Genomic DNA, 22,624 nt, shown 5'->3' on the forward strand with positions numbered 1-22,624 from the left:
ATCCTTTTCCTCAAAGGGTCACAGAGGAGAAAAATGAAGACCCACAGAGGGCAGCCATGAATTGAGCAGCTCTCAAAGACCTAGATATAGACTCAGAAGACCTGGGTTGAAAACTTAGAAAATGTTCTCCCATTTACTAGCGGGGTGACCTCAGATGGGTCCCCTAAGTGCCCTGTACCTCTCAACCTCAGCTGTGAAAAACCCTTCTGTCAGCTGGCCACCGTGCTGTGACGCTCTGGTGGGCACCCAGCTGCTCTGGAATTGCAAGGGAGGATGGGGGGATCTCCTCCTGGGTGTCGTGGCAGAGTTACAGCTAAAAGAGGTGTTAAAAAGCCGTGCAGGGGGACTTCCCTGGTGGTTCAGTGGTTAAGAATCTGCCTGCCAATGCAAGGGGCAGGAGTTTGATCCCTGGTCCGGGAAGATCCCACGTGCCACAGCTATTGAGACAGCGCTCTAGAACCTGTGTCCCACAGAGGAGCCACCACAATGAGAAGCCCTCTTGAAGCAACAAAGACTCCATGGAGCCAAAAACAAATAAATATTTTTAAAAAAAAAAGCAGAGCAGGAGAATGGTTGAAAGCTTTGAAAACCCCTCACCCTAGAAGTATTTTAATGAATAAGGAGGGCGCAGTGCTGTAACCTGAGCAGATCTTACTGAAGCAGGGGCCGCAACTCTAGAGCCATTAGCTGTCCACTGTGGAGGCCGCAGGAGGAGGCATGTGGGGATCGGGAAGGGCAAGTGCGGTATCACATGGCTGGGTGGTTGTAGATGGGCAGGCTCTGGGCAGCTCAGTCAGCAATATGCTTTTCACATCACAGATTGAAACCTACTACTTGATTATGAAATAGAACCCTTTTATAAAGGGAATAGAGAATAGCACAGAAAATATCTGAGTGTATTACCCACAGTAGAAGTGAGTACTGTGACACAGCTAGGTGGGTGGTTACTGGTGTGTGTGTTGTGGACCGTGGCGGGGAAGGGGTCAGAGAGGTGGGCCCACCTGGCACAGCTGACTGCAAGGAGACCCTGGTGTCCTTGTGTAGAATCACTCCTTTTCTATGATTAAGGGTCACGCCAGAGACGGAAGGCAGGCAGTGGTGTCTCCTCTCTGAGTTCCAGGAAAGTCTTTGATGCCACTTCCTAACTTGTCAGTGAGTCCATGTAGCTGTAGGGGACACGGACTCTACCCAGATGGCACCTGCCACCTGTATTAGACTGAGACTTAAAAAAATTCTGGAAAATTAAGCTAATTATAGATCTAATATCATAGCTAATAGTGATAGTAGATTAGGTTTCTTCAAGCATTGCTCTGAGCGTTTGTCCTGTCTTTATTTCATCATTCAGTCCTCCCCACAATCCTGTGAGATCCAAACCTGTTATCCCCATGTTACAGAAGAAGGAACTGGGTCACAGCAGAGTGAAGCAACTTGCCCAAGGTCATACAGTAAATAGCCAAGCCAGGATTTGAGTTCAGGAAGCCTGGCCCTAATGCTTGTGTTCTTAGCTGCTAGGCTATCCTGATCTTTGCATGGAAAACTTACTCAGGGGCTTGGGGTGATTCTGGATTTAGGTGGGTTTATCACACTTAAGGGTTTCCCTGATAGCTCAGTTGGTAAGGAATCTGCCTGTAATGCAGGAGACCTTCATTCAGTTCCTGGGTCGGGAAGATCTGCTGGAGAAGGGAAAGGCTACCCACTCCAGTATTCTGGCCTGGAGAATTCCAGGGACTGTATAGTCCATGCGGTCGCAAAGAGTTGGACACAACTGAGCAACTTTCACTTTCACTTTACTTCATCACACTTAAAGACAAGGGTGGGAAAACCATATTCTCAAGAGTTTTAGGATTCCCATTCCTGTCTTAGATGAAGGGGAATTGTGCATTATGTATCTATATTTTATATTTAAAATACGTATATATTGGGGGATTTTGTTGATTTTTAATGCGATAGCATTTTCCCCTTTGGCTGGCTAAAGTACCTATGAATAAATATATTAATACGGTATATTATCATATTTAATAAAACTAATAGAATTTTTTTCATTCATAATCATCGCTTTGACTCCACATGCAAAAAACTTTTGTGGTAGGTAATAGAGATCAAAAGTGCTGTCGGCCACATGAAAAAGTGGTACACTGAAGCCTTGTGGGTTTGATTTGAGACAAATGCTGACACCACACTCAGAGACCATTTTAAACTGTGTGGGCAGGGCTGGCAAGTACTGGCCAAGGATGGCTGCTAACCTGGAGTCAGAGTGGACCACAAGTTGGAAAACCTAAGGATGCATGTTGTCACTTTTTGAAACTAAAGGCTGGTGAGCCCTGTTAATCCAGAATATGATACACATGAATTGCAGAGTAACTTTTCCCTGTATGCCAGTGATTGCTGAGCTTCATTCCTGGCACCCTCTGTGTGGGTTGCAGGAGATAGAAGTTGGCATTTGCCTAGGAGAAGGACATGGCCATGAGAAGAGTGTATATATATGGAGTGCAGGAGGTTTCTGAGTTCTATTTATAATTCGTATGCAGGAGGCCTGGGTTCGATCCCTGGGTTGGGAAGATCCCCTGGAGATGGGAAAGGCTACCCACTCCAGTATTCTGGCCTGGAGAATTCCATGGACTGTATAGTCTGTGGGATCGCAAAGAGCTGGACACGGTTAAGCGACTTTCACTTTCACTTGGCGATTTATAAAAAAGCTCGCTCCCATTTGAATGGGGCATAGCGATGCCTGAAGACAGTGGAAGACAGACCACACCAGCATTGCGCATATTTCAGAGGAGGCAAGATGCTGTTTGCTCACTTGCCCTTCCCTTGGTGCTTCCTGTCCCCTCTGCCAGGAGGCCTCCTAGGACAGCCCAGGCCAGGCAGTTTCCCCCTCTTGGATCTTCCGTGGCCCCAGGCCAGCACCACACAATGGAGCCTTAATTAAGAGCCACCCTGTCCCATGGGGTCCTCCCCCGTTAGAGAGTCCATGTGTGCTTCATCCGAGCATCCTGTGCCTGTGACGCTGCGCCGCCCCAGCCAAGCGCAGCGTAGAGCCGAGTGCTGCAGAAGCCCCCGTGGAGGTTTGTAGGGAGGAGCAGTTAGGAGTTGGCAAGGGGTTGGCCCCAGCTCCTCATTTTGCAGATGAGGACCTCTGGGGCACAGAAAGGAGAGGAGGTGACTTGCTCGAGGTCCCATATCTATCAGGGGCCCCCTCACTCAAGGGGGGCTTGAGTGAGTGATAGTTGCTCAGTCATCTGACTCTGCAACCCCATGGACTGTAGCCCACCAGGCTCCTCTGTCCATGGGATTCTCCAGGCAAGAAGACTGGCGTGGGTTGCCATTCCCTTCTCCAAGGATGTTGGGGTCTTGCCCAGTGCTCAGCCTGGCTCTGACTTCAGGCCCCGCAGCTCTCCTGCATCCTGCTGGGCCACGTGCTCCAGGAGGCAAATCTCTGCATCCACTGCCCTCAGTCCTCCCGGCAACCAAGGCTGGGCAGCAGGCAGCCATGGGGTCTGCTAAGCTGCCTGCCTCTCCTGAACCCCGAGACCTCAGGCCTGAGGGTGATGTAGGCTCAGCTCTCAGCTTCCGTGTCCTTCCAGTAACCAGTCTGCCAACCTGGAGGCGGTCCACTGCCCAGGTCAGTGGCTTGAGCTCGACCACATGGGGGCTGGAGAGCTGCCCTTGTCAGCGTTTGTCTTGGCTCTGGCTGGGCTACTGGGAGTCAGCCCCCACCGCCCCCCCAACCCCCACCATCGCTCTCTGGGCTCTCAGCTCACCCACTCTACCTCTCTTGTACTTTGGGAGTTTTTAACTCCTCTGTTCTGTGGGTTCTCTGCTCCGCCAGCCTTTTCTTGCACATAGCTCCCCACAGCTGTGCCCTCAAGGTGGACTCAGCCCAGCTCGCCTCCCCACAGCTAATGGCCTCTCTCTCAGGCTCCTCTAATACTCCAGGGAAGGAGAGCCTACCAGTGCCCCCAGCTATGGCCTGCAGTCAGATGACAAGATGCACAGAGCTGTCCCTCTCCTGCCGAGGGGGGTGGCCCTGGGCAGGGACAGGCACACTGGCTGGGGTGTCAGAACCCAGCTTAACTTTGTGGGCCCCTCTGGGTGGTGGAGGGGAGTCTCCTACAAGGGACCCTGACCTCTGGGTGGCATTGGGGCTGTGGGTATGAATCCCTTGCTGAGGGTGGTACCAATCATTCTTGGTGACACTGCCATACCAGCCACGTGGGCAGATGACATTCCAGGGTTGGGCGAAGGGAAGGGGCCTCTGGGAGGCCTGTGAGCGGGCACAACTGAGGCCCCCAGCTGTCCCCTGCCTGCTGTGTGGGTGCCCCAGAGGGCTCGTGAGGGCCGCCTGTGTGCTCCTCTGTTCGTGTCACGTGTGGTGTGTGAGATGTGTGTACACGTGACCTGCGCCAGTTGGTCCCTTTCCAACTGAAACAGTCCCTCCTGCTCCCAGGACAAAAACAACCCCAGGCCTTTTTCCCCTGAAAAGTTAGAGTGCCTGGTGTCGGGTAGCAAGCTCACAGCCGGAGAAGGCGTGGCGGCCTGCCTGCTCTGCGGGGTGGGTTATCCCAGGGCCTGGTCCCCAAGCCCGGCCTGTACCCCGCCCCAACCCCTGCCTGCTTCCGGCTCCCCTGTCTCTGCTGATGAGCAGGGCAGTGACAGCCATGGGGGCCATGTGAAGAAAGAGGCTGCCGCAGACTGTCCAGGCTCTCAGAGCAGCTGTGGGGAGCTGGGGTCTCTGGAGCAAGGCAGACTTTCCCTGTGAAAGGTAGCATCCCATGACCTGGAACACAGGCCCCTGGATGAGGGAAAAGGTCCAGATTGTCGCAGGTGGAGGAAACAGCTATCCTTCCGTTCAGTGGCTGGGCGGCCTCTGAAAGGCGCCTGGGCCTCTCTGGTCAGGTATGCGGAATTGCAGTTCCAAGGGTCCCAGGCTGGGTGCCTGTGAGTAGCTGCCCTCCCCAGTGACCTCTGCCTCCCCTCTTTGCAGCTGGAGGAGGCAGAGCGCTTTGCCATGATGGTGATCCACCTTGGGGAGGAAGCCGGGGAGTTCCTGTCCAAGGGCTACCTGGCACTGGGTCTCACCTACAGCCTGCAGGCCACCGACGGTGAGTGTCGGGGCCCGGGAACCTCCACTCGGGGTGACTCGGGCCTCCTAATGGCCTCTCAGGCCTCTTGTCCCGTCAGTGTCCACCCCCAACACACTTCCATTGACTCTTCTAGAATAGGTGTGCAGACGTACATAAAAACACACATGTGCAGACGCAGACACTCATACACTGATGTGCACGAGTGTGTGTGCACACACACACACCCCAGTTCATTTCTGCTTTTGCTGCAACTTTGCCAGCCTCAGATGTGCCGTCTTCATGAACCTGGTTCTTTCTCCTTTCAAGCCCAGCCCCAATTGATCTCTGCCCCGGAACTCCTGGGGCGTTTGTGCCACCAGCCCTGAGCCCCCAGTGTCTTCGTTCTGGTTCACCTTTACCCGCAGCACCACTGCCATCTTTTGGGGTCTTTTAAATCCCCCCGGTGCATGGCACAGAGCTGGGTACACAGCAAGCATTTACTAAATACGTGACCTGAGCTTGGTGCCTAGGCTCCCCTCCTGCCGCCTGGAGCCTGCATTCCCTCCCCAGCCCCACCAACTCCACCTCCTTCTGTATCCTTGCAGCCTGAGGGAAAAGGAGCGATAGGTCCCCACCCAGGCCAAACCCGGAATAGTCATCAGCCCCCCACACTCCCCAAATGCCATCTCCTGGAAGTGGGCTTCAGATGCCCACACAGCAAGAGGTAGGAACAGCTGGTACTTGCACAAGGGAGGGAGGAGGAAGGGTAAGATCCTGGTGCAGTGCCAGCTCTTTGTTCTTGAGTGACAGTGGTCACTTCGAGGTGTCAGTGAGGCTCTGATAGGGAACCCTGGGGTCCCCACACCCTGGTCAAGTGAGGGAGTCATCAGTCCCTTGGTCAGAGTCCAGAGACCCTCCATGTGCCTTTAATCCTCTAGAAGCAGGGCTGCTCTCTGAGCTTGGGACCCCTGACATGTATCCCTGCCTGGTGCTGCCAGCAGCATCCTGACATACTCTGACTGGAGCCTGTGACTGTCATTTTAAAGCTTCTCAGGGGGTTCAGTGTGTAGCTGAGGCTTCAAATGCGTATCCTACTGCATTTAAAGCCGATTTAATTTACCAGGGAGGTATCTGTTTTGGGTTAAAGCAAGAAGCCTCATGGTCAAAGTGCAATAGAGGTTTCTGGGGTGGGCCGGCGGAAGAGGAGGTCGTTTCCAGTGGGTACAGACACTGTCAGGGGTGGTAAGATGTTCTGGAGATGGATGGTAGTGATGGTTGCAAGACATGGTGAATGTACTTAATGCCACTGAATTGTCCACTTGAAATTTGTTAAAATGGTTAGAAAAGAAGGAGCCTCCTGAGTAAGGAAGCCTAGGGAGGCACATGCCAAGACAGAGGTGTAACTTTTCTCCAGAAGCTCGGGCCTTTGGAAGGATCAGGATGGCCCATGCGGCAAGGAAGGCAAAGGGGTAGAAGGACCTGTTGTGCCAAGAAGTGTGCATGCCAGGAGGCTGGGGCCAGGGGACATCTGCACCCCTTCCCCTGGTAACCAGGGCACCAGTCCGGAGCATTTGCCAGACAGGGTCCCGGTGGGGCCTCTCCCCACAGAGCTCCATGCCCCGGGTGGGGCAGGGCTGGGTTGGCTCCCTCCAGCAGCCCCTCACGGCTCTGTTTCTGTCCTATGTCCTGCAGCGACTCTGAAATCCAAGCAAGATGAACTACACCGGAAAGCACTGCAGACGCTGGAGAGGTAAGGACGCCGAAGGGCAGCATTGCGTGAGGCGGCTTGTTCTCCTCTCTCAGGGGACTTTCTGGTGTGCAGAGCAGAGTTTTCTGTCTCCATTTTGTTGACCAGCAAACTGAGGCTCTGAGAGTTCACGCAGGAAGCAGGGACAGGCCTTTGCGGTTGGGTGGTCTGGTTGAGCATTTCTGCACTGGTGGAGCTGCCCCCAGGCTCAGCTCTCCTGCTTCTGAGTTCAGGGGACATGAGAGAAAGCAGGAAAGCACCTTGCACAGTAATCTACAAGTAGCAGGGGCTCACAAAGGGGATCTGCCTCCTCCCAGACCCTCCCCAACCTAAGAGCTGTGAGGCTCCCTCCCCCAGCCCTCAGAGAGCTTTCCTTAGACGCCAGAGTCTGGGAGGGAGTTAGGTTTGGGGGTGGTGGGGGAGAGGCAGAGAACCCTTCCCCCAGGCCCCTCCTGTGAGTTCCTCTCCACCACAGCCTGGCCCTACCTGAGCATTCCTCTCCCTCCTTCCTCTGGCCATTGTAGGGCTCTTCCCTCTGAGCCCTGCTCCCTCTGAGCATAGATGGCAGGGGCTGGGTCAGGGCCTGCCCCAGACTTCTTGTGCCAGCTTCCTAGGAACATCCAGCTCCCCTCTGGGGCAGGTTGTTCTCAAACCCAGGGAGGAAAGAGAGTCCCATTCTGGCCAACTCCCTCTGAGCCCCAGGATCAGGGGATAGTTCCTTCCTTCCCCCACCGGCTCTTCACTCCCAAGGCTTCCAGCCCAGAGAGGCCATCCAGCCCCTTCATCCTCCAGAGGTCTTCACTGTCCCACGTGGAGGGCAGGCTGCAGGCTCTGTACAGGGCCCATCCAGGCCAACAACTGCCCGGAGGAGAGGGGCTTCCCTCACCTCCTAGTCCCGCCCTCCCAGGTACCCCCCACTTCAGCCAAAGCCAACCCTCTTGGCAGTCACCACCCTGGCCTGGGCTGCCCCTGGGCTTTCCGCCCCAGCTGTCATCTCCCACGGGGCACCCTCCAAGGTGGGGCTGGACAGAATTTCCAGCATTTGGCCCTGCTAAAAGTGCCCAGCACAGGGCTGGCTGTGACCCTCATCATGCTGGTTGTCGACCCTTGATGGCTGATTCACTGCTCCCCTTCCCAATACAGAGCCCAGCAGCTGGCGCCTGGCGACCCCCAGGTCATCCTGTATGTCTCCCTGCAGCTGGCCCTCGTCCGCCAGGTGAGTCCTAACACCCAGGTCTCTGGGGGTGCTGATCTCCTCCTGGCCCTGCTGCTTTTATCAGCTGTGCAACCCTTTGCAAGTGACTTGATCTCTCTGAGCCTCTATTCTTATCTGTTAATGAAAGTGCCTTCATACTCCACCTCAGAGGACCCAGGCAAGGATTAAGTCAGTTACTGTGGTAAAGCCCCTGACCTCTGGTGGGCACACAGGAAGGGCTTGTTCTCTGCCCTCACTCCCCCTGCAACACGTCCGTCTCCTGAGGAGTTGACAGGAGACCTGAGTAAACATTTGTGTCCTCACCTTCACTGAGCTTTCCCCAGGGGCCTAGGGGAGCAGAGAGATTGTCATGTGGAGCTGCTTCTGTGTGATACAGAGCTTCCCCTGACCGTGTGGACTCCACCACCAGGCTTGGCCTCTGGGGCCTCCTATCCACTGACCACCTCGATCCCCAAGGCTCTCTAGGCCCACCTGCCTTCTCTGAGCTGAGCTGTTGGTGCCAAAAGGTCTGCTGAGGGACTTGAGTGAGGTCAGGCAATCACCCACCCAGCTGGTTGCCTGTCAGAAAAAAGTGAAGGTTCCCATCCCCCAGGCCCCTCAGAGTCTCTGCTCTCACACGGGCCCCTCAGGCTGGTGCTCTGTGTGAAGCAGGGCCTCTCGGTGGCCTTTCTCTGGTGAGTGTGGACACTGGGCCACTCAGGGACTGCAGACAAGCCAGCAGGACCGGGGCTGGGCTCTAGCCTGGCAGAGAGGAGTCCGCAGAGCCCTCTGGGTGGTGGCTGCTCGCGGTCGGGTGATGGGCAGCCCGGCTGGCAAGAGCGCTGCTGTCTTTCCACGGGCGCGGGCCAGCCCTGCAGCTGACGACGAGGGTGCCGTTGACCCCATCTGACGCCTGAGGCACTGCGGCTCTGCTGAGCTCAGGAGCTAGGAGCTGGCCGCGCCTGCACAGTTCAGCTTCAGAGCCCACTCTGACCTAGTTAAAGCAGCCCTGTGTGGCTCTAAGAATCCTGTTCCCCTGTCCCATTTGGAAGCGGGCACTTGGAGCCTTGTCCACCAGCCTGGTGGTTGGTTTTACGGGCCCGTGTCAACTTCCGGCCCCTGATCCTCTCTTCAGGGAGCCGTCTTTCCAGCCCCCATGCCACTTGCCCGCGGTTCCCGACTCCCAGGTCCTAGAGTAGGCACTCTCCACCATTGTCTCCAGAAACATCAATCCGCTCTGGTGCTCCCTGGAGCATGAACACAAAGATGTCCAAGACCAGTTTATTTTTAGCCCTCAGTTGGAGAACCAGTACTTTCCTTGCCAGTCCAGTTCCTGATAAAACCTTCCATGATGCATTTTTTAGTATCTTTAATTATTCAGTCACCTCTGATGAATGGCGTCTGTCCTCCGGGAGAGATGGCTGGGCCAGGCCAGTGGAGCCTGGTACCCCATGTCCTTGGGGCCCCCAGATCTTGGTAACCTCAGGGGGTTGAGGGTCTCTGAATGGACTCTAAGCTAGTCCTGCCTGCCTTGGTCTCTGAGGCCCTCTGCACCATCCTTTCCAAAGCATGTCTAGCTGCTCAAACAGTGAAGGCTGCGGGTTTGGACACCCAGCCCAGGATCATGCTGCTGGAGCAGCCTTGGGGTGGGGGGCATGGGCAAGCTGAGCCAGCAGTCACACTGACCTTAGCTTCCTCCTTTACTTTCCATGACCTTTCCACAGAAGGAAGTCCCCCAAGGGAGAACTCTGGGCCTGGCAGTAGTGCAGAGACCAGGCAGGGGTCAGGCACACCAGGGACCAGAGCACCCAGCTGACCTGTGTACTGTAGACCCCTCCAGGAGCATTGGAGATGTAGTCTGAGGTTTGGTCAAGAGCAAGATTTTGGAAAAAGACTCTGACGTTCCTGGGAGGATGAGGCCCTGGTTGTCTCGAATAGCTGACAACCGCTAAGCCTGAGTGCCTGAGCAAACATGTCTCTCTGGACTGGAAGGAAGACTCTTAACCTGTTCATTAGCTGCCTGGGCTTTGGGGGCTTGAAGAGGGAAATTCACATTTTCTAACGTGTTCCATGCCCAGCAGGACGTTTTTCCTACGTTGTCTCGCCCTCTCGGCCAGTGTCGTAGATAGGACTGTTATCCTCATTTTGCAGCATAAGAACTGCAGCTCAGAGAGGCCAAGTCCCCTGCCCCGGCGCCAGCTGGGAAGTGGCAGAGTTGGAATTCACATCCCGTCTGACCCCAGGCCTAAGCTCTTGCCACTGAGAGCCCCTGAGCAGGAGGCAGCGTGTATCTGTCAGCCCCAATCACTGCAAGAACGGGTTCAGAGGAGAGATCTGTAGCCAGGGTCTGGGTAGCCTCTCACAGTCCCCCTCCTCCAGTTTGGTTGGGGCTTTCCGGCCAGTCCTTCATGATCCATTGTGGACATGCCCCTCTTTGCTGTGAGACAGCACTGACTTGGAACAGCAGACCCTTGCCATGGTGTTCGAGGGTGTGTTTTCTCATCAGAGTTCCTGCCTGCCCCACGGTGCCTGCGGTCTCACTTGGGTCTGCTGCGCCTCGTGGGCTGGCACCTGGCCCCTGAGTCCGGGGAGCAGTGTGGGCCTTGGGGAAGGTCGCTAAGCCGGCAGTTTTCTCCGGCAGATCTCCAGTGCCATGGAGCAGCTGCAGGAGGCCCTGAAAGTGTGCAAGGACGACGCCAATGCCCTCCATCTGCTGGCGCTCCTCTTCTCCGCCCAGAAACACTACCAGCACGCCCTGGACGTTATCAACATGGCCATCACGGAGTACCCTGAGAACTTCAAGTGAGTTCCCCGTGGACGCTGCTGGGCTGGGAGGCTGGTCGTGCACACACTGAGAGTCAAGGCGGGCCGAGGACCTGTGGGCTCGGAGCCTGGCTCTGGCGTTTTGTTTGGTGCCAGGAGGCACCGTGTGTGGAGGGGGAAGCTCTCAGTGGTAACTGCAGGCTCCACGGGGGGCTGTGTGGACCACCAAGGAGACTGTGCTCTAAGATAACATGCTCGAGGCGCTTCCATCCGACCCTGCACTCTACATTTGAGCATCATGGGGACACTAACTTGTGTGACTTAACCATAACCCTGGCATAGCCAGCCAAGGATGGTTTCTAACAGTGGCTGGGCTGATAGAGGCCATGTGAGCTGGCCCCTACCTCCAGGAAGGCCACAGGCTGTCGAGGTGAAGATTTATATCCCCACAGAGTGGTCCTGGCCTCTCCCTCTATTCTCAGCTCCTCCACAGCTCCTGCTTGCCACATTACCCAGATGCCTGTCTCTAGGGAGCAGGGTTCACGCTGCACATGGCCCCAGTGGTGGTGGGTGGGGCAGGACTAGACCCTCTTGCCCCCGCCTATACACAGGGGACCTGCTGCCATCCAACCAGGACCCTGGGGAACAAGAGCCTCACTGACTGGCTGAGGCAGGAGGGTGCATTGCCCCTTGGGAGGAAATGAGGAAGAGGTCATCTTTAGATTTCTGCCCTCCTTCCCTGGGACAGGTGACATAGGGTGCTAATAAACCCTGTCTCTCTGAATCCCCTGATCCCAGAATGAGGGGCCCTTAGCACCCCCACTCCCACTGTGCTCGGGGTTTGAAAGAGAACCCTTTAGAACCAGCCAAAGGCTGTTGTCTTTAGATAGCAGAAAGGAGTGTGGTCCTGGTGCCCTGAGAGGTGACTCACGCTGGCAGTGAAAACAGTTCCACAAAGAATTAGAGAAATTGGTAGGTGCCACAGCCGAGATCAGGGCTTCCCTGGTGGCTCAGAGTTTAAAGTGTCTGCCTGCGATGTGGGAGACCTGGGTTCGATCCCTGGGTCGGGAAGATCCCCTGGAGAAGGAAATGGCAACCCACTCCAGTATTCTTGCCTGGAGAATCCCATGGACGGAGGAGCTTGATGGGCTACAGTCCACGGGTTGCAAAGAGTTGGACACGACTGAGCGACTTCACTTTTACAGCCAAGATCAGTGATCGCGGGAGCTGCAGGCGGCCCGGCCCACTCGGGGAGCCAAGCACTTGTCTGTTTACCTGTAGTCCAGCAGAGGCAGGACTGACCCTTTGCACCAGGGAGTCAGGCCTCCTTCAGAAGATGCCACGGTGGCTTTGCCTGTGGACTTTGCTGGGAGTGGCCTCCTCCTCATCAAGTCTTATGAACACAAAGGACCGGCTATGTGGAGCTGGCCTTGCACCATCTCGGCTCACACCTGACCAGGGGCAGCTGGGACCCACCTGGGCCAGAACAGCGGGGTCAGGAGTCACGATGCTGTGGGCGGGGTGGGGGTATTAGTCTGGAGTAGGGTCAGCGGAGCCCAGGTAGGTCCCAGCTGCCCCGGTCAGGTGTGAGCCGAGATGGTGCGAGGCCAGCTCCACATAGCCTGTCCTTTGTGTTCACAAGACAGCCCTGGCTCTTGGCCTCCCTTCTATATTTGAGAGATTATTAAAATTGAAATTAGTTCACTTTAAAAGGCAAGTCGCCTAGGGCATGCACCACGTAGATAGAACCGGTGTGTGGACAAGGTGTAGTTACCTAATCCCAAATACAGTACAGCAAGAACTACTGTTTAGAAGTTTATTTTTTACTTTTATAAAAATACAGGAAGGACAAAGGTCTTCCTCTTCTAGTACCAGTTACCCTGGCTTTTTCCCAAGCTCAAGACTATCTGGCAGGGTCAGACCCATGGTCTGCTGCCAGCCGTGTGTGTGCATATGTGTGTGTGCGAGCGTGCCTCTGTGTGTTTTATTGTCAGTGAGGCTTCGGTGGAAGGGTTAGAACAGTAAAAGGGGTAGAATCCTTATCCAGCCCCTGGCTCAGAGTGTGTGTCACAGAAGAAACCAGAGGCTGGGCCAGGTGTCAGACGTTGTCCTTTATCCGAGTGGAATCTTCCATGCATTAACAGATGGAGACTGAGCAGATGGGCGCAGAGCTGCCCTGTGGAAGCCGCAGAAGGGGCTGCACACACTGCTCCCTTGGGCGCCCTGACCCAGTGCAGGAGCTTCCCATGCCAGTGCCACCCATCTGACTGCGTGTGTCTCTTCCTAACTCCTGGGCTGAATGCTCTCTGCTGGCAGAATCCCCTCCCTGGCCTGATGTGGGGATGCCAGCGCCACCTTTTGAAGTCGGCTTGAAACTTCCCGTGTGTGATCAGAGGCCCACCTCGCTTGTTTCACGCCCTGGGAGGTGTCTCCTGCCACCCCCCATCCTCTTCCTCCTCACCGCGCCTCCCACCTGCTCCTGGTTCTTGGGCTGAGTGCGAACCATCTCTTTAGTCCCCCAAGTGTACTTTCCACCACCCCCTTCTTCTTCCCTCTCACCTCACTCAGGTGCGGACTCTTTCACCAGGAAATGCTTCAGTCACTCAGTGTCTTGGAGAAGTGGGGGCAGGGATGGGGCCTTGCTGTGAGGCTGGTGACTTCCCCCAGAGCCCTGTGGGTGGCCTTCTGGGCCCCCAATAATACCTGGACCCGAGCTGTGACATTTGCGCCTGTGTGCCTGCATCGGGAGAATAGAAGCCAAAAAAGTGGGAGCCCCGGGAGATGGTGCTGGTGGTCAGCGTGTAGGGTGGCTGCCGCTCGGTGTCAGCCGGGTCCCTGCTTCTGCAGGCAGGAGCCTTCAGCGTGGGGCAGCCTCTGCCGTGGGAGCAGAGCCCCTCTATCCAAACACCGCAGGGCCGCTACAGGGGCCTCAGGTGTTCTCAGGGGCTGGAAGCGCGAGGGGACACCTCTGACGTCCCAGCCCGAGGAAGTCCCATTCCCAGAGCACATTTGGGGTTCGTGTTCCTGTCACCACAGAGAAGCCTTGCTGTGGAGTGTTTGGGGCCCAGAGCGTCCCATCCCCCGTGGTGCTTCCATCTGTGAACCCGCCCATCCACGGAGAGAGAAGGTTCTTATCTCTGAGCCACCATGTGCCCCTCACATTCATGACCATGGGGAGCTCCCCTTTGAACTGGGCCACCCTAAAAGGCTACAAAACTAACTGAATAAAATACAAGGGGCTTCTGGCTTCCAGAACTGTGAGACAGTATATTTCTGTTGTCTTAAGCCAAAAAGAAAAGGGAGTGGGGGTGAGGAGGGAGGGACTGTGGGGTATGAGGGGGAGGGTAGCCACCCACCACAGCACTGTGGAGTGACCTAGGGTGTGACTGTGGGTCTTTGCAAATAATTCAGTGCTTTTCCCCACGGATGAGACCCATGGACTAGCAGGAAATGTCATTGCGCCCATTACGGTCAGGGATCACTGAAGAATGTCACTGCCCTTCAGCTGAAACCGTAGCCTGCTCTTCCAGCTGCTCCCTGCATTGGGAACAAGCTGTGTGTGGCTCCAGCTGTTGCCACCGCAGTTAATTAAGCCCCTAATCCAATATATATCAATGCAGCTAAACAAAAAAATCTGCCCCAGATGATGGGGTAGATGCCCGGACCTCAGCATCGTCAATAAGGTCTGTTCTGTGGGCACTCAAAGGCACCAGGTCTGAGCCTTTCTGCCACCCAGCACCTTGCCAGTTCCAGTGGCTGAGACCTTGCTCTTCCTTTGTGCAGAGTGAAGGAGAGGCTGGCAGGCCCGTGTCGGGTGGAAGAGGCCTGGCACAGGGCGATGCTGGGGAGTGGAATAGACCCTTTCCTCTTGGCTTGTCCTCACGTGGGAGCCGCAGCAGGTCCCTGGCTGTTACTTAGCTATGCTCCCTCCAGCAGCTTGCTCCTACTCCCCATGTCCCCTCCTCCTCAGCTGCTGAAAGACTGACATCTCTCCTGCCTCCCTCTGCTTCCAGGGTCTATTGTGAGATTCAGACAAGAGAAGATCTCACAGTCAGTTTACAGCCGGGTCAAGGGCAGCAGTGGGGGAAGGGGAAATGGTCCACAGCATAATGCTGCGACAGGGGGCTCAAGGAGGGCAGCACATGTGGTGGGTCAGGGGAGGGCGTCCTGCACAGGAGGGTCAGTGGAAGCTGAGAAGAGGTGTGCCGGCTCCCTAGCAGCCACCAGGAGGTCACCATTTCCAGGACTCAAGACTCCTGGAGAAAATCCCAGCCTTTGTGGAGCTGACTTCAAATTCAGGGATTAGAAAACATAGCAAAGGGGATCTTTATTTCCGTGCTATGAGGTGACCTTTAGTTAATGGAGCTTGAGTTTAAAGAGGCAGAAACGTGATGAGGCAGTGGCTGACGGCCCTGCAGGGACAGCGTGAACCTGGCGTGACGAGAACCAGACACCCGAGCAGCTTCCTGAAATGCTGAGGGCTTTCCACTAAGCCCTGGACACATGTGCTGGCCAGGCTGCCCCTGGCCAGTCTGCAGGGGGCCTCAAGGGGGCAGCAGGCTCCCTATTTGGACCTGGGTTCCAAGCCAGGCTGGGCCTTGGAATTCGAGAGGTTTCCCCATAGCAAGCTCAGCGATGTCTTAGCTGTTTCCTTCTCCCTTCCTGGGCTTGGGAGGCTCAGCTAGGAGAGTCAAAGGAACAGGCCACTGATAAGCTTGTTCCAGAAGCCATGGGCTCCACAGGGTGCTGGTTTTAGGTAACAGATTCCTTGCGCTTTAGTCAGGCTGCTTGTAGGGAAGGTCGCCATAGTAACCAAACAACATTCCTGGGCTAATGATGGGAGCTTTCCAATAACCAGCCTGTCAGTCATTGCTCCCACCCCAGGCCTGGCAGCCTGCCACACTGGTTTTGAAAGCCCAGGCTATTGGGCTGGCAGGAGGGGAGCAAACTGGGTTTGCCCTTCCCCTCCCCTCTTACCACCTCTCTTAAGAGTTTCTGCCCAGCCCAGGTTCTGCGGGCCTTGGAAGGTCCTAGGGGAAGGGTTGTCTGGAGCCCTAGGGAGCTTTCCCCAGAGCAGGAGCTATATGGGTCTCTCAACAAGCCAGAGCTCGGCTTGCCACTTGTAAACAAATGGAACCAGTCACAGCATTTCCCCCAGGAAACCGGGGCTGTTTTGGAAAATGTTTGAGCTGATAACTAGGCGTTAGCTGGGGCCAGACGGTGACTGAATCCCGCTAAGGCCAACGTAGGCCTCAAGGGCACCCTTCTGATCTCTACCTGGCCCACCTCACCTTTGTTACAGGTTGCATGTGATAAACTTTGAGTTGTATATTCCACCAAGCGGAAGGGATCAGAGTCCTGGGGCTTCCATTAATGTCTTTGACTTAAACCCACTGTGTTTATTGGGTGATTCTTATTGGGGACTTGGAGTGGATCAAAAGGATGCCTGAAATACCAGCACGCCAGTGAGGGGCTGGAATCAAAGGTATGAGCACAAGCATAGTTTCTCACTTCGCCAGGTTCATTAAACATTCTTGGCTGCCACAGGCCCCGATGAGGGTTAGCAGCCTTGGGGTGAACTTGCAAGGCCATGTGGTGGAGGGAAGTGTTAAGCCAGGCGTAATCGCTGGCACCGGCTCGCTCTTCCCCAAAGGTCAGTTCCTCTTCGGCTCAGCCAGTCTGACATTCAGCATTTCCCTGCGCTGATGGCTCTGGGGAGCCTCCTAGGACCTCACTGCATGTGACACTGCAGTCACCGAGTCTTCCTTCTCCCTGCAGTCCTCTGCTCACACTCCAACTAGAATGACCTCGGTTATTTTGTTTGGGGAAGAAGAAAGGAAGGAAGGAAGGAAAACAGATTTTTCCAGAAGGAATTCTTTGTTTTAAAGTGGTTTTTAGCTCTTTGCTTCCTGAGTCTCACTGCTGTCAACATTTGCTGGAGGCAGGTGCTGTGGCTGGGCCCTTGGTTTTCAAGCGGGAGTGGCCTGGCCTCTGCAGGTGGGAGAGGGCCCAGGAGGCACATTGATACCCTTGAAGTAGGGCTGCCCTCTGCAGTGGGTAGTCTTCAGGTCCCCAGATCATCTCACTGGGCAGCAATTACAGAACAAGGTGTTTGCTTCCTGGTTTCTTACATTGGGCTGGGAGCCAACTTTTGTTCCAATTAAGGATCCTTCTGGAAGTTCTTCCACCCCAGAGTGGTTGTGGAATGGCTTCTGTGCGGTTTGTGTTCATATCTTTCATGATCAAGAATGTGTCTTTGGGGAGTCCCCTGAAGGTAACTGAAACTGGTCTCCCGGAGCTGAGGGAAGCCAGGCCTGAAGGCCCACTGGGTCAGCCATCAGTCAGCTCAGGTTAGGCCTCCACTGGGTGGAGGCGGCTGTTCCGCGGGTGGGGCAGAACTTTTGAAACAGAGGTGCTCGCTCCTGGAGGTGAAAGCTTGCGGGGCTGTTGATTTTAAAGGATTTGAAAGCTTCAAAGTCAGATAGAGTGGCTGTCTCCAGCCTTTTTGGCACCAGGGACTAGTTTCGCGGAAGACACTTTTTCTACAGATTGTGGTGTGGTGGGGATGGTTTCAGGATGATGTGAGTACATTACATTTAGTGTGCACTTTATTTCTATTATTAGCGTCACCTCAGAGCATCAGTTATTAGATCTTGGAGGTTGGGGACCCCTGAGGAAGAGGATCAGTGTGAACCATAAAAGATTAGGGGACATGAGTCAATGTAATCCTTCAGAACCAAGGGAAAATGACTGGTTTTTAGGGCCGAGAAAAGTTACCTTAAGTGTCCCTCTCCCTTATCAGGGAGGTCTCCTGTTAGAGCTTTAAAATAATGTCCTGAAGAGCAAGTGTGTGAGCTGAATCAGTTAATCGCTCTGGTGGAGTCTCTCCCAGATGCGGGGCATTTAGAGGACTCTGAGACCTGTGTCCTTCAGCACTGCCCTGGCCGGGGTAAGAGCCAGATGATCACAGCCCCAGTGGAGGTGAGGGAGTGGCTGGCTCCGACACACTGGCTGCTCCTCCCCTTCCCCCTGCCCCGATCCAGGGCTGGGAGTGGGCCGTGGAGCCCCACCTCCAGGCCTTTGATCCTGCCCCTGCTGGCCCAGCCCCAGGGGGTGCCCTCCTTCCCTCGCCGCTGTGCTTCCAGATTCTGCCCAGCCTCAGGGACTCCCCTTGGGCTCCACTTTGCCTTGTAGCTCCTGCACTCAGAGCTGACCCACTCATTGAGTATCTGATTCCCTTCTGCTTCCTTTGGTCTGTTGCTCGAGCTTCCCTGAGCATGTGGGAGCACCTTGGGGACAGAGGACAGACGATGGCCTGTCTTCTGTCTCCTCTTCCTCCCTGTAGGGAACTGACAGCTGGGCATCCAGCACACACATAGACCCCCTGATGGGCAGACTGTAGGAGTTGTTTTTGCTCTTTTGGAAGGATGGAGGAAAGGAAGGGAGGGAGGCAGGGAACGCATGGGGATGTTGGCTTCTTACAGCCCTCAGAGTGCTCTCACATCCCCTTACCCTGTTTTGTCATTGTCTTGGTTTGATTTGTTGAGTTTTCGGTCTTACCCTCCTAGTCTAAAGAAACTAACTGGAGAGTTAGCTGGTCTCTCCAGGTCAGATAGCTGATGAGTGGCAAAGCAGGGACTAGAACCCCAGCCAGCTGATTCGCTGAACAACCCTGACCAGCCAGCTGATTCACTGAACAACCCTGCTGTGCTTGAACCCCAAGCACTTCAATAATAATAAAATAGCAACACACCCCGTGCTTGGCTGTGTGCCAGGCACTGCTCTGCGCGCCTTCCACGCATTCACTCACTTTCCTCGCAACCTGGGAGGTGTAGAAACTGTTGTTAACTCCCATTTTCCAGATGAAGAAAGAGAGGCAGAGAGCGCAAACATAAGTGGTTGTGCATAACCGGGGCTGGGTAAGTAGTGAGGAAGGGGTGAACCCTTTAGGAAGGCGAGGCTTTGCGTATGCCTTCTTTTCTCCTAAAGCCCCGAGGGGGTAGCGATACTGTTGTCCCATTTTACAGATTTGAAACTGGAGCTCTGAGAAGCTGAAATGACTGGCCGGGGGTCCCAGGGCTAGAGGAAGGGAAGCTGGGATTTGAACTTGGGTCTTCAGACTCAGGCCCCGTTTTCTGGGAAGAGACCCACTTCCCACCGAAGCCCACGCTGTGTGCAGGCTCTGGCCTCCTGGCTGAGGAGTTAAGACTTTCCAAAGGTGTGGCTGTGGTGACTCAGAGAATAGCCTGCTTTTTCCACTCAATTATGTGTTTTCTATAAAAATAGAACTCTTCATTAAAACAACGCAGCGTGGCCGTCAGCTGGAATTACTAATTACTGTCCTTTAAAGAGATAATGCCCCCTTTCGTGCCTTCCCCATACCTGCCACTACCCTCTCCCGTCACAGAGGACTCCCATGAGGGCCAGGAGCCAGAGGCCGGGGCCGGGGAGACACACGTGGGCAGCGGGACTGGGAAGAGGGGAGAGTTTCCACAGGTGCTCTGCAACTTGGTTTCCTTGGCTCTTGGTCCTGGGGACCCTACAGCCTTCCAGGCCTCAGTGAGTCCTTGTGACTCAACTTTCTTCTGTTATCCAATGATGATTTGTTGAGTGACGTCAGGTGAGCCACTGGGCATATAAAGATGAGGAAGATGTGGTCCCTGCTGGAGCGCGGAGCCTGGTAGGAAAGACCAGTAATGATGGAGGGGTCTCAGGATGACAGCTGACCTTTCTTGAGGAGTCACCATGCAGCAGGGCCGGCTGCCTTCACGGTTTCTGTTGCCTGTAGTCCTGCCAGCAGCCCTCCATGATGGTGCTGTTAACCGCCTTTGCTTTACCAACAGCCGGTCAAGCTCAGAGAGGCCGAGGCACCTGCCTGGAAGCAGCAGGTCCTGGCAGTGGACCCACGTCGTCTGAGGCCAGAGGGCACGCTTCAGTACGATGTCCTCCTGTGTGCTGGGCAGTAAGTCAGGGGCCAGAGGCGACTCCCTCAGGTACACAGCAGTTACCATGTCCAAGTCTTACTTACTGCACATGCTGAGTATATTTTACAGGGAAGTTCTTTCAAGGAACACGAAAGTAAAAACGTGGACCTGTTGTGCTTGCTGCCCACACAGCCCATGTCCTTCCCTGCAGCCAGCTCAGTTCTGCCAGCGTCCACCCTGCCACTGGGGGTGGGATGCTGGGGTGAGCAGCAGGGAGGGAGCGCAGAGGAAGATGACTGGAGACCCTGGGTGAGGGGGACGGACAGGATGAACTCTGACCCCAGGACAGTGCTTGTTGGCTTAGCCAGAGCCATTGTCACAAAAATATCCCCCACTTACAGAATAAGGTTTTGTTTCTAAGAAAAGTTTTTGGAAAGGCTCATGCTCACCCAGTTCTGAGGAGGACCACCCTAAGATAGTTCTTCTTCATAGCAGTGGAAAGAAATGATTTGTCTTGGCCTCAGGTGGGAATAGCTCCAAGTCTTGATCCTCTTGACAAATAATTAGAAGGCTGATCCTGGCCCAGGAGTGCAGGCCAGGCAGAGGGCCTGGGAAGAGAGGCGGTGCTAGGCCCACCCCTGCTTTCCCCCCGGGAACCTCCATCGTCAGCCCCTGGCCAGAGGGACCAGAAAGACTTCCAAAGGCCGTGACCTGTGGCCACACCCAGAGACGCTGACCTCACTGGTCTCTGTCGTCCCCACCGGAGGAGGGCTGGCCCAGATGCAGACAGGCAGACTGACTCTGCAGGGCTGAGACTGGTCATGGTTCAACAGGGACTGGCTCTGTTTGGGTCTGATGAGTACCTGTCTTTGACCCCAGGTGCTGACCCGTGCAGGTGACCCGGAAGGGGGCCGGCAGGGACTGCCATGACTCCGGTGTTCGTCAGGAGGATGTGAGTGCTTAGAGGGTGGGCCGCAGCTGCGCTGGTCTCCCGGCTAGGAACAGGGCACTCATGCCTCAGCCTTTGGGCTGTGCAGAGTACAAGCACCTGGAACTCTCCTGCAGCCCTGGCAGCTTCACCCCTGCGGTGGCGTCTACACTGCCCCTTGCTCCTTCCCCTTCCCCAGAGCACACTCACTTTCATGTGTGCCTTCAGATGCCTTGGCGGCGTGGCAAAGGCATTCGGCCTTAAAAGACCTCACTGTTTATTCTACATCTTAAAAAACAGGAAAGGGCTTGCAGTGGGGGTCACAGCCGAGGTTGTTTTGCTCTGCCTGGATTGCTGAGGCACTGTCCATCCCTTCTCATCCGTTTCCTTTCTTATGCCCATCTTTCATCCCCCGTGCCTTGCTGAACAAGCCGTGAAGGTCTGAGGCTTTCTGAGAGCCTTGGAAGGCACCTGGCCTGAAGGCTGGTTTTCGGGGCCTTTCAGACCTGCAAGTATAAAGGAATCCCTTCCCAGAGCCTCGGGCAGGCCTGTGCTTGAGGAGTTAGTGCAGCTGTGGGCTTCTCAGCTGCTGCTCTGGGTCATCACAGTTCATCCTGCAGGAGTCTCTGGGGCAGACGGGACAAGAGACTTCACTCCTATATCACAGGTTTGGAACCTGTGACCTGCCAGCTGGGTGGCAGTGCAAAGCTGGGACTTTGGCTCGGGTTTCTCGCTCCTGGGCCAGTGTCTGTGCACTGAGCGACGTCACAGGGCAGGGTCAGGACAGCAGCGGGGCCGTTCCCCGGATTGGCTCGTGTCAGGGCATTGGAGGACTGCTGGACTCCAGTATCCCAGCCTTCCTGCCTCAGAGACTCTCCTCTGTTGTACTTTTGGCTCTGCCTGGGGACCCTTCTCTGGGATGAAGAGCCAGATGGAGTCACATGGAGCCAGATGCCTTTCTGTCACGTCCCGAGCTCCCCATTCCTCCCCAGGCCCTGGGACATTTTGCTTCTGGACAGCTTAAAATGGAATTGGCTGGCACTCTGCCTGTTGCCTGTGTGAGTCCAGCCCTCGCTGCAGTTCTGAGGCATCCGCGAGCAGATTCCCCACCTGCCTCCTAGCTGGGAGCCGGCAGTGGGAAGCGGTGCCTTCAGAAGTCAACTCCGATTTACCATGGACCACGAGACCCAAAATGTGGCTGGAGGGTTGTAACAACACACACACATCCTCATAGTATTAAGCTGAACGGACACCGTGTGCTCAGCTCTGTGCCAGGCACCAGGGAAGCGAGGAGGATGCTGACATGGAGGGAGGCAGGGTCTTGCCCTGTGGGCACTCGTCACCCAGGCAGGGACACACAGCAAGACCCAGGACAAGACAGATGGTAGTTTTACCATCTCTACGTACGGCTGGCTGCTGAGTGTTCTCTAGAGTATCTGAGTTTGTAAATGCTTGATGTTAGTGTTTCTTCACTGTTAAAAGCATAAGCCTATGTGGAAAAACAGAAAACGTGTACACACACACACACACACACACGTACGTATAAATGAGAGAGAGTGATTTAAATGCTAACTGAAGGTTGTCCTAAGCAGAGAAGGGCAGGGGTGATCACACTTCTCGGAGGACTAGAACTTTGGATTAAAATGTGTTTGTTTTTTTTTTAAGTCTCAGAATTGTTTCTTCAGATGACATGTTAGACTCATTCAGTGTATAAAAAGGTATGCCAGGGGCTGGGCTGATTGAAGGGAGTGGGGAGCCAGGGCTTGCCCCCTCTCTTCCCAGCCCCCACTGCCAGCAGCCTCCCCACGGCTCCACCCAGGAAGCATAGAGTCCTGATGAGGCTGTGGCCCCACCATCCATAGTGGTGCGCTAGGCCCTGCCAGCCTCCTTGTACCGTTGCTTGAAGAACTGGGCCTCCCATCCTGGCAGATGGGAGGGGGAGAGCCCTTTGCTCCAGCAGGACCAGTAGTTGGTTGTCCTAGAAGAACGACAAGGAGTGGGGTG

At 55.2% G+C, this 22,624-nt stretch overlaps 1 protein-coding gene across 2 annotated transcripts in view; it reads left to right on the plus strand.

The window, feature by feature from the left end:
* TTC7A (tetratricopeptide repeat domain 7A) overlaps positions 1 to 22,624 on the plus strand; it is a 123,172-nt gene that overhangs the window by 70,319 nt on the left and 30,229 nt on the right. For both annotated transcript variants that reach the window (XM_027555189.1, XM_027555190.1), the window contains 4 exons: positions 4,985 to 5,102; positions 6,756 to 6,813; positions 7,954 to 8,026; positions 10,647 to 10,807. In XM_027555189.1, coding sequence (XP_027410990.1) covers positions 4,985 to 5,102; positions 6,756 to 6,813; positions 7,954 to 8,026; positions 10,647 to 10,807 — 410 coding nt within the window. The remainder of the gene's footprint in view (positions 1 to 4,984; positions 5,103 to 6,755; positions 6,814 to 7,953; positions 8,027 to 10,646; positions 10,808 to 22,624) is intronic.

This window comes from Bos indicus x Bos taurus, chromosome 11 (genome assembly GCF_003369695.1).
Source record: "Bos indicus x Bos taurus breed Angus x Brahman F1 hybrid chromosome 11, Bos_hybrid_MaternalHap_v2.0, whole genome shotgun sequence".
In the NCBI taxonomy this organism is placed as follows: domain Eukaryota; kingdom Metazoa; phylum Chordata; class Mammalia; order Artiodactyla; family Bovidae; genus Bos; species Bos indicus x Bos taurus.